General features: G+C 40.2%; 1 protein-coding gene across 1 annotated transcript in view; it reads left to right on the top strand.

The window, feature by feature from the left end:
- Nucleotides 1-1,304: 1,304 nt before the first annotated feature.
- Nucleotides 1,305-12,175, top strand: part of LOC124267120 (leucine-rich repeat-containing protein 9-like) — a 42,665-nt gene continuing 31,794 nt past the window's right edge. Inside the window, exons 1-8 of the mRNA XM_046701998.1 lie at nucleotides 1,305-1,339; nucleotides 2,628-2,906; nucleotides 3,621-3,842; nucleotides 5,360-5,500; nucleotides 6,036-6,099; nucleotides 6,300-6,370; nucleotides 7,921-8,103; nucleotides 11,829-11,984. Coding sequence (XP_046557954.1) covers nucleotides 2,733-2,906; nucleotides 3,621-3,842; nucleotides 5,360-5,500; nucleotides 6,036-6,099; nucleotides 6,300-6,370; nucleotides 7,921-8,103; nucleotides 11,829-11,984 — 1,011 coding nt within the window. The 5' untranslated portion in view covers nucleotides 1,305-1,339; nucleotides 2,628-2,732. The remainder of the gene's footprint in view (nucleotides 1,340-2,627; nucleotides 2,907-3,620; nucleotides 3,843-5,359; nucleotides 5,501-6,035; nucleotides 6,100-6,299; nucleotides 6,371-7,920; nucleotides 8,104-11,828; nucleotides 11,985-12,175) is intronic.

Raw genomic sequence — 12,175 nt, forward strand, 5'->3', positions numbered from 1 at the left:
TTTGGAAAGAAGGAAAAGGTCGAGACTGTGTTTCCCAAGTGTAAAGAATAACGTGCGAAGCGTCACGATTATCACCCATAATGCAAAAAAAGTCTGCATTCACCTTCAGTATGTTTCCCAAGTGTATTGAGAGATATCAAAGTTCGGTTTACACTTGGATACGAAACGATACGACAAAGAAAGTCTGGGTTCAGATCGGTATATAATTTTGTATGCAGGGTAAATCGATGGAGAGTGACCCTATCAGAATAAGTGAAGCTATGTTTTTCATTGAAGTCGTTTCATTTTGCCTACTGTATCCTAAATTGCGTAGATCGATGATCATGTGGTTGACCACTGGATAGAGTGGTCCAGACTCGATCATTTACAGACCACCACCATATTTGAATATCGCTGAGTGCGGCGTTAAACAACATAGAAACAAATAATTTTGTCTGTCCCCAAACGCAAGATCTGATTTGCTTCCCCTTTTCGTCATCGGGTGTGCACACGGCACGTCAACAAAACGCTCGGTCGTCGGTATTTCCCTAGCTATTTAAAGTATGATTTATATATATGTATGGCAATCTGAGTTTGCTATATATTGTTATTTCACATTTGATCCTGGACACTTTGATCTGAATCTTATTTTGTAAGACTCAAAAGAACAATATCTCAGCTGACCTGTTAAAAGTTAAATTTAGCTATATTGGTTCTTAGTGAAATTGAATGCTCTATTTCAAATTTCTATGGTATCGATAACCCTAACAAATGTCATTAAAAATCACGTCTTCCTTGTGAAAGGTTAATACATTACAGTTATTCCATGCTCAATTTGTAAAATCTCTGTTACATTAAAAACAGGTTTTGAGGTTTTTTTTACGGAATATGATATGATATATGCCTTATGCCTAACAGTGTTTGTTTCCAGCACCTTAGTCCTGCCACCTTGACTGTGGAATTGGCCTATATGTTTTTTTTTACGAAAACAATGATATGGATTAAATGAAACCAGCATCAAAGACAAACCAGTTGGGCGAGAAACGTGAAATAAAATTTCATAAACTTGTCGAGGTTCATAAACGGTCGACCACCAACATCTTGGCGTACTGTGTAAAGCATTGTGTGTAAAATATGGCATTTGTATTTAGTGAAGGTCTTGATGTTATGGTAGTATAGCCTATATACGGCGGGAACAATACCGATGTGACGGCACACTTCGTCTCTTTTCAGTCCATTTTTGAAATTCCCTCCCCATTAATGACCTGGTTGCCCTAGCGATGACCTGTGACACGTGACCTTAATAGCCCAATCACAATTGTAAACACGGCTTCAATATGGCGGCCCTCGGAAGTGAACAGTGAGTTTTTTGGACGTACATCATATTGTTATCGTCTGGTCTGTGTTTGTGCTACGTCGTATCTACTTTTTGTCATAAGCCTTTGCGATAGTCACAATTGAACACATTGAAATGGACTAAAAATGACTCTGAAGAAAGGAGCAAATGCTTTCAAAGGGAGGATAACAGACGCATTTTCCGATCTTGTTATGTACAAGGAAACATGAGCTCTGTCATGGATAGGCATGCTATTTTTTTAGCAAGTATTTTGTTAATTCAATTTTTTGAATATTTGTGTAAACCGTATTTAAAATATGGAAATTTCACAGACATTGTACCGAAGTGTACATATTCTATAAATAGGGCATTCTGTTATAGGCTAGTATCACATTGGGCTAAATTGGTCTGTGCAGCGTGACATTTTCATAACGCTTCAGTCAATGTGACAACGCAAACAATTCGTTTGATTTGAAAAACAAAACAAATTTCTGTGATTGACACTTTGACAGTAGTAAGAACGGTTTCATTCTATAGATGTATTGAATATTCTGCTCTGTACATTTATTTTGAACCTTTATCTAAAATAGAAATATGCTCAAAGCAGCTTTTACACTTCAACAGAACTATGTTCCCGCAATGATTGCCACATAAGTAATAAAAGGCACAGCAGATTTGCATTTGCGTATTTGTTTACCATTTTTTCGATTACTGTATCATTCAGTTATGTTTTCAAACATTATACGCTTTTGGAATTCCATGTTTTTTGCTAAATACTCTGATTTGTTGCTGCTACTGACTTGTTTTTAAGATGAAGTTATTGTTTAGGTAAGAGTTGGCCTAGAGTCAGGGAGTTAGGTTTTACCCCACTTTTAGCAATATTCCAGCAATATCATGGCGGGGGACACCAAAAATGGGCTTCACACATTGTACCCATGTGGGGAATTGAACCCAGGTCTTTGGCGTGACAAGTGAACGCTTTGAGTTTAGCCACTAGGCTACCCCACCGCCCGAGCGGCCTAGAAAAACTGTGTATTTCTGATGTATCTCAAACCCATAATGTACAAGGATAAATATAAACATTTCTAAATGCAGACACACCAGATTGAAACAGTTTGACACCAGTCATCATATCCTGCATAGTTTGTCAACTAACATATCACTAAGAACATGACTAAGAACTAATTAGCTTAAATGGACTACTGTCCCAACTGCACCTTGAGTCAGGTTAATATTTTCAGTTAAGTACTATATCAACTTTCAACATCTTACAACATATCTCAATCAAAATCTGCATGTATACATGTTTCAGAACTAGAACTATTTTCATCAGTCTGATGTTTTGTGGTCAAACATACATGAAGCAGAGATGTGAGTGACAACTTGGCTATAGCATTCCGACCCAGCATCTGTCAAGATGTCTGCCTCAAGCACCACGCGATCAACAATAAGCTCACTGGACACTCCCTCAACAACCACATCAGGATCTGGGTCCAGTCAAGGACCTGTTCAGTCAGTGTCAAAGACAGAGTATGTAGCACCAAAACCGATCACATCCAACAGTGCTGAGGAGGAGATACTGAGAGAGATAGTAAGACTCTTTTTGATTCTGATAAGCTTATTGACTGTCAGTTATATTCTTTATTATAGACTTTTTAAACTTTTCATGGGGATCCACAGGGGCACTCATGATTTTCTATAGCAATCGTATTTTTCCTTTTCAGGGTGTGATCTACAGTGTTCAGTTTATCAGTTCAGTCATAATAATATGATTCATTCAAGAGTTAATCCAAATTGTTATCTTTCAATTGTTTTTCATAAATGTAGTACCTGGTACTGTTACATGCTTCGACAAACATTCTAGGTAGAAGATTAAGAGATGTCTGGTGGCTGCATGAGTGAAGGGATTTATCTACATGATCTGAACTATTTAAATTTAAAGCCAATTGAGAGCAAATTTAGGGGGAAAACCCCAAACACAATCTATATGACGTTATCTTTTTCATATTCAGTGGTAATTCAACATCTCAACAAAGAGAACATTCAGGGGACATTACGAAATAATCACCTGATTTGGGGTACACAAAATGTGGAAAGACCTGTCCGTATCCTCCCTTAAATTAAAATCATATTACCTCTCTCTCTCTCTGTGTAGGGGATATGGGTGGTACAATCAAAATTAAGTTTATATGGTACATGAAAAAATAGTACAGTTTGGATATGAAAATTAAAATTTGAAGATTACCCAGGGTCTTGTTATTCAACTGATGAACTTATAATAAAATGTCAACTGTTCTCTTTACAGTGTGCTTGTAATGGCCTCAACTACAGCAAGTTATCAAGTGGTGAAGGAGAAAATGCTTACATTATTGAAATGTTTTTCTCCGGCTTCCCTAAAATTGTTGGGTTACAAAACTTCCCAAACCTGCACACGCTGACAATTATGGGTCAAACTATCACCAAGATAGATGGATTGTCAGCTCTCACCAAACTGCAGGAACTGTGGCTGTGTGAATGTCAGATCAAGGTTAGAGTTTTGTTTAATGCCATGCTTAATAACCAATTATGTTTGTGGATTACTTGACAACTGTGGTCATTGATATATTTTTGTAACTAAAAGATACTTGATTTAGAATGATTTATTTACAGCTAATGGCTATGGTTATGTAGTTCTGTGTAATTTTACATGCATAATTATATAATTACAATGTTTACAAGTTATAAATACTGTATAAGTGACTTTTCATGCATTTGTTTATGATGGTTGGGGTGTGGGAAGAGAGATTAAGGGGGCATTAAACAACATGAGATTTGGTGTTGTATCACAAATATATGATTGAGGGAGAGTACAAAAATAACAACACAGTTATGATATGAAAGTTATATGTATGAACATTATTTAGAGTCTGGTAATATATTATTGGGAGGGGTAGTTAGGAAAAAAAGTCACATATTTGGTGGGGATGGCAGTCATGAAAAGGTGTTACATGGAGTGTTTGGGAGTCTCCCACAATGTATGATACATTCCCTAGACAAGTCCCACTCCTCTACCCTGCTATCACACAACCTACTACCCTCATCCCAAAATACAAACAAAACAGAAAAGGAAACACTCCCTCAGAGTGCATTAATTGAGTTATAATGCTGATGGTGCATAGATAGATAATACTACATGAGGTCTCATTACATACAAATTATACGAACTGAGTGTCCTTCCTATGGTATCAGCGAAAGCGAGGTCAGATAACATAGGAAGGTCACAAGTTTCGTATAATTCGTATGTAATGAAACCTCATGTGGTATTTTATTTATTACCCACGTCTTACATGCATTAAATTGACAAAATAGCTGTAATGAGCGCCAATTGGTAACCGACGCCACGATGCATGTCATGTCATCAGCCGCAGCCTCCTACAGTAAATTCTCCGTAGCACCCCGCTTCAGTTGCTTTTCGGCTAACATCACTGGTGGAAACGTTGTGTTTATGTAAGACGGATATAATGTCTCAGTTTGACTCAATTGAGGTCATCGGTTATCCAATCAAATCATTAGAATCTCAGGTCAAGTCGTTACGACACAGGTCAATGCGATTCGACACTGGTAGACGCACAAGTTTCATACCCATACCCATAAAGATATGATACATTACGAAATATATACACTTGCGTTAACCTTGATTAGTATGCAACTATATTAAATGCATTTCATTTTGTTTTGACCATCGATTGGGTATTCAAGATATGGGGCTATTTATCTCAGTGCTGGACAATTATATCTAGTGTACTTGACATTTTGTAAAAAAGTAAAATTTGGTAAAGTATTAGTGCTATCTATCTCATGACAGAGTGTACTTAGGCGTGTAATGAAGAGATTTGGAACTTTTGTCAGCAAGGCGTGGTATTGTATGTACATCAAAAGTACCGCTTCTTGATGTCAGTCGAGACTTAATTTACGAGCTAGCATGATAATTTCCGCGATCTACGAATCAAGGTTATCCACGAATTTAGTTTACGGTTCTGTACATGAGTCATTTCATATTTTCAGAAAATTGAAAATGTGGAAGTATGCAAGCAAGTGAAGAAATTGTACTTGTACGGGAACCAGATCTCCCTGATAGAAAATGTCTCTCTGCTGTCACAGTTGGAAGTACTGTGGCTCAATGACAACAACATTACAAACATAGAGGTAACCAGCTCACTTTGATTCTAGTCTGTAGGTTCAGAGGATGTCTAGTTGATGTGAATCCAGACAGAAATGAAATTAAATAGAAGTAATGTCAGAAATATTTTTGGGGTATCATTTTATGTATGACATAATTTTCTCTTATAATAACTAGGCATCCTACCAATAATGCCCTTTCTATGTCTCATCATGCTCATGGAATTCCATATGGTATCTGATTGTTGTTCTTGTACAAAGTAACCATACCATTACGACAGTGGTACTAGTAAATCTACGGTTTGGTAGCCTAGTGGGGTTAAAGCGTCTGCTCGTTACACAAAAGACCTGGGTTTGATTCCCCACATGTGTACAAAGTGTGAAGCCCATTTCCACCGTGATATTGCTGGAATATTGCTAAAAGCAGTGTAAAACCATACTCACTCACTCACTATGTTATGGTATGGGAGTTACGATCATCTTAGCTCTAAGATCGCTTTGTACCATGTCAGCTTGGTACAATTTTGCCTTGTTAACCTTTTAATGATTTATTGGGTTTCAGAATATCTCTACACTCATGAAACTGCGGGAGCTGAATTTGGCTGAAAACAAGATAGAAAAAATAGGTAATATTTTCCACTTGACTGTTGTATAATTGATTGTGGGTTTTCAGACCTGCAACAGAAAAATACCCATCATAAGAGCTGTTATTTCTGCTGTTTCATAGTGTTGACTATATATATATTTGTCCACTTTCATTTCAGCTTCACTACTGTCTCATGTCTCAACAGGTACAGAAATGAATTCTGGTCATTGTTAATTGCAGGCAGAACACTTGATGCCAACATCAGATTGGAAGATCTCAACTTATCTGGCAACAAGATATCATCTCTAAAGGTAAACTTTTTGTTTTTGTCGAAATTCTGATGTAGTACAGCATGACCAAACAATTGTGAATTATGAGTTTTAAGCATTTTGTTTTTACAATCTGGTTTGTTAGGATAGAGTAACATATGGTATATAATTTGGGATTACACTTTGTAAGTAAAGTACAAGTTCTAGCACATCTTTATCTTATGTTCCATCCAGGATGGAATACCATACTCTTAATGTAAGCCTCTCCATCACCAGCACACAAAGTCTGCAACCTCTCTTCTTCCCCACCCCCCCCTCTCCTGAAAAGTGTAAAACGCATTGTGTATTCAAATACCACTGTCTTTCGATTGACATTATTCCATTAAAGGCAACAATTGTGTCCATGAAATGATATGATGTTGATTTTAACTGTCTGAAAAAACTAATGTGTTTGTAATTTAGGTCATAATGAATTAGTAAATGTTCATCCCAATACAAAATGTCCTTCCTCACTATTTATTTTTATCCCCCCGGCATGTAATGCGGGGGGACATAGTCGACGCCTCATCCGTCTGTCCGTCCGTAATGATTTTGTTTCCGGAGCATAACTAAAAACATTCAATATTTTCCAACACAAATTGGCAAATATATCAAACAGAACCTAAGGTGGAGCCTTTTGCTATTTACAGATTTTTGTCATTTTTATTTTTCTCGGTTTCCAAGGAAAATGTTTTGGACTTAGTCTCAAAATGGAGGTGTGGTTTTCGTTTCCGGAGCACAATGACAAATTCTTAATATCTTTCAGCAAAACTTGGCAGATATGTGAGGCAGATCCCAAAGTGGTGTCTTTTGCTATTTACAGATTTTTGTCATTTTTATTTTCCCCGGTTTCCATGGAAACGATTTGGACTGAGTCTCAAAAGGGAGGGGTGGGCTTCATTTCCGGAGCACAACTAGAAAACCGTTCAATATCTTTCAACAAAACTTGGCAGATATATTAGACAGATCTTGAAGTGGTGCCTTTTGCTATTTACAGATTTTGGTCATCTATATTTTTCATGCTTTCCATGGAACCGATTTTGACTTAGTCAGATGATTTGTTCTTTCAAATATGTGGGTGCCGGGGGAATATGTCATCTTCTGATGACTCTTGTTCCAAAGTGCCTAAAGAAAATTGCTATTTGTATTGTCTCTTTTACTTAGGGACTGTTCATAATTTATGGCTTTGGGGTGTGTGGGTGTGGGGTTGGGTTGGGTATGTGTGCGTGGGTATGGTGTGTGTGGTGATGATGATTTTAAAGGGGGGTCACCCATTTTGTTCTAGGGAGGTACAGGGTGGGGAATGGGTTGGCATCAATTTTGTACAGTAAAATATAAAGAAATTATGCTTAAACATTATGGGTGTGTGTGTGGGGGGGTGTTATTTATTTTGTACATGACATACAGGGGTGGGTGTGGGGGGTCACATACTTTGTACATAAATTTTAGGGGGGTCATTCACATTGTACTTGCATCATCACCCCCCCTAGCCATAAATTATGAACGGTCCCATGTATAATAATACTCTTAATGATGTTTTTTGGTCACTATAGGACTTGACCAACCTTGCACGGTTCCCTCATCTGACCAGTGTGAGTCTGAAGGATCCCCTCTATGCTGCCTGTCCTGTGAGCCAGCTCTGTAACTACTCCATTCATGTGTTGTATCATCTACCAAACCTGCTGCATCTCGACACATACGACATCACCGCTAAGCAGCTTAGTGATCTGGCAGAAGTAAGAGTGATTTTTATCTTACTTTATTGCCTTCATATTCTTTTTATAAGAGATCCTCCTTGGGGTACATATAAGCATTAAAATTTTTTTTGTGATATCTGAGATCAGGACTCCCCTTCCAAGAGATCACATAAGAACAAATCTTCCACTAGCTCCGCGCCACCGGTTGAGCCGGGGGCGAAGAAAGCTAGGGTCTCAAAGGAGTTGTCACCTTTTAGTCACCTGAAGGAGCCTGCAAAGTGGACTGCTCCACTGCAGGTTAAGAAGAGCAGGAGGGCACAAGGCAAGGGAAAGGCTGTAGCTGCGCAGCAACCTTTTCAGGGAAAGGGGAAGCCAGCCCAGGGTTCCCGTTAAATCTCCCTTGGACGCCCTTGTTGCCTCCCACACACGCAAGCAGAGACTTGCCGACTGTGGGAGTGCACTGCCTCATGCCACACGTCCCTGTAGGCGGCCGGCTCACACTCTTCCTCTCGGAATGGGTGAAAGCCACTTCAAATCCCTGGGTCCTGTCCACACTCAGGGATGGCGATATGCCACAGTGGAAGCGAGGTCCGCCGCCCTTCACCGGGGTGCATCACACTCCTGTGCCCACCTCTCGGGAAAAGGCGGACATTCTCCGTGCTGAGGTCCCATCGAGGTAATTCCGGAAGGTCACGAAAATGAGGGATTTACTCCACGTATTTCATAGTGACCAAGAAGGATGGAGGGTTCAGACTCATACTCAATCTAAAGGGCTGAACAATATGACAGAAGTGCCGTCTTTCAGGATGGAGACACTGCGCTCAGTGATCTCCTCTGTCGAGACAGGGGATTGGCTCACGTCAATCGATCTCAAAGACGCTTACCTACATGTACCAATGCACCCCAACTTCAAGAAGTACCTTCAGTTCTCCTTCGACGGGAAGTGCTACCAGTTTCGTGTGCTCCCCTTCGGCATCTCCACGGCACCAAGGGTGTTCACCAAACTCATGTTAATCCCAGCTCAGTTAGCCAGGTCAGAGGGTAGGTTTTGTCACCCATACCTCGACGTCTGGCTGCTCCGGGCGTTAGGCCAGCAGTTGAGCAGGAATACCACATATCACGTGATGGATATTCTCATATGACTTGGATGGATCATCAATCTCAAGAAATCAGAACTCGTTCTGACACAGGATCTGGTTTTCTTGGGGGCGAGATTCAATACAGAGACGGGGATTGTTTCCCTGTCTCAGTACCGCATTGCCAAAGTTCAGAGAACTTTTTACAGTTTCTTGAGACTCCCACTGCTTCAGCTCGACGTGGCTCCAGTTGCTAGGTGCCCGACTGGTTAACCCCTCACTTGTGGTGGTGGTCAGACACCGGGAACTTATCCAGGGGCGTTCCTCTGGAGTCCCCGACGCCCACGCTCTCAATTCAGACAGATGCCTCCCTCTCAGGTTGGGGGGTGTTCTGGGCGACAGGTCAGTCTTGGGCCTTTGGGCGGAGCACGAGATCAGTCTGCATATCAATGTGCTAGAATTGAGAGCAGTCCGACGGGTGTTCCGAGAGCTTTGTGGATCAGGTTCATGGCCAAGTGGTTCGTTTAGAGATGGACAACCAGACGGCCATGACCTATATCCTGAAGCAAGGCGGCACGGTATCAGCGCCCTTGCTACAGGAGGCATGGCAGTTCTGCTATGGTGTGACCAGTACAACATACGGGTGATGCCAGCCCGTGGGAATTGTCATTCATCTTGTACGATATGTCGGCTCTTTAGCTCCAGCTGTTGACGTGGAAGGCAGCTTTTCTTGTGGCGGTAACCTCTGGCAGGCGATTAGGCGGCATTCATGCAATGTCAGCCGACCCCCAGCTAACTGTTTTCCATAAAGACAGTTAGCATTAAGTTGCCGGATACTTACCGTCCTAAGAGAGACAGCGCCTTTCATGTCACAGCGCCTATTGAGCTTCCAGCTTTCAATCAGCGTTCCCGACCGGGTACCTCTCTTCGGCGTGCTCACGTCTTAGATGTGCGTAAGACCCTCAAGGCTTATATCAAGCGGACATTGGCTATTCGGTGTGATAACCAATTGTTTTGCTGTTATGGCGGAGGTAAGGCTGGCCTTCCGGCGAACAAGCAGACCAAATCTAGGTGGCTTGTCTCTGCCATTTGTACGAGCTATACACAGAAAGGGTTAACACCACCTACTGGGTTAAAAGCTCATTCGGTTAGAGCAGTAGCCACATCTAAGACTTAACACTTGGTGTTAGGTTTTTATGGTGATGGTTTGTTGTCCCCGTATGTCAATATTGCACATTTTTTTCCTTAGAAATCTATGCTTGGCTGTGGTTTCATGGGATTTTATGTCACTCTCTCCCTTGGTAGTTATAAAACTCGGAATGGGGGTGGGGCGCTATTGTTTACTACATGCATAGTTCACTGCTTCATTTGCATATGAGCAGAATAGATAAACCCTGACCCAGGACCATGTCCTCGCCTGATTGGCTGAAGAGGTCACGTGGCCAGGTAAGTGAGCTGTTACTTCTTCTTTTTATAGTTGGGACATTCCACTTGTTGGGGGCTTAGTTTATCAGACAGAATGCCACTCCCAGGACTCTTTGTCTTTAGGAGTCTGTCTTATGCTAATATGTACCCCAAGGAGATCTCTCATGGAAAAGAATTGAACAAACCTGTAGAGGTTGCTGATTCTTTGATGAGAGTCCTCCTTGAGGTATGGCCACCCACCTCCCCACATTCTGTCTGTATTTCTTCAGCATGGAAAGTGAGGTACGAGGTTAGTGCCTAGAGTTACCTGTTCTTGGCGGACGGGTCCATTCTGTTGTTTAATGTTATACAAATATTTTATTCAAAATATAGTTACAACTGTCGTAGGGATTAAAAATGGACATTTTAATGCTTATATGTACCCCAAGGAGGACTCTCATCAAAGAATCAGCAACCTCTACAAGTTTGTTCGAGTTTTATGAATAGGAGAATATTTGGACACTAAACTGTCATCATGTTGAAATTTTATTTGATTGGATTTAGGCATTTTTCTTTTCATAATACAGACCCACAGATCTCTATGATAGGTTTACACATCCACTTGTCATGAAGATCAAAAAAGAAGGGAACAAATCGGTTAAAAGTTTGTATTATTGTGAAGTCTGAAAATCCAATTTAGGAATAAAATTTGTCATAAATTGTTTTACCGGTAATGCCTTTCTTATCAAAAGATAAACCCTCCACAACCAACAAAGTGTGCACATTAACATGAAACAATGTGTTTTTTCAAATACCAACCATATGGTGTAACAAAAGAACCCAAAGAATTTCAAGTGTTTTTGTAAACCAACTGGATCAGACAAAAACAACAGAAATTAAGGGTAAAGGGGGCTGTCAATCATTTACAGATGCTGACAGTGTCATTGTTAGTGCAAATCATCATTTTCTCACAGAAATGTTCCACCTGTACTATCTTAATGAATTATGTGGTGACATTTTTTCAGCTAAGCACAATTTGATATACCTTTACCGAAGAGCTTTTCGGATGAAAAATGTTGAAATAATGCAAATTAGAAAAAACCCAGACATTTTGTTGACTCAGCTGCTTTTGTGTCATAATGATTTCTTACACTTAATCCTTTATATTTATAATAGCATATATATGTTGGTTTGTGTGTAGGTGTGGCTGAAATGTTTTTTTGAGTTATGAAGTTGCAAAGAATGACTCGGAAGTTATTGATGTATCTGTGGCCCATGTTACAGACTACGGTGACTAAGAAGAAGATGTACTACAACATGAGGCTGAAAGTCATACGACGTAATCTGACAGCTCTCGTCTCCAAGCTGGAGACACACAAGCGCCATCTGTTGGAGGGACCTTACCAGAGAATGAGAAAGATCGTGTTTGCTGTGAAGGAGGTCAGTCATATACAAAGTCATAGATAATTTACCTTTTTATCCGTGATGCTGCTTCTGTAAGCACTGTAATGACTAGTTGATTAACTGGTGAGTTATTACGTTGTTACTATCCTGCTATGACGGGGTCCATTTAGTTTCTAATTTTTAATCTCGACACGGTTATCTCCGACTAGAAGTGAACCAGTTTTGTC

Source organism: Haliotis rubra, unplaced genomic scaffold (assembly GCF_003918875.1).
Source record: "Haliotis rubra isolate DU_JTF1 unplaced genomic scaffold, ASM391887v1 Scf13, whole genome shotgun sequence".
NCBI lineage: Eukaryota > Metazoa > Mollusca > Gastropoda > Lepetellida > Haliotidae > Haliotis > Haliotis rubra.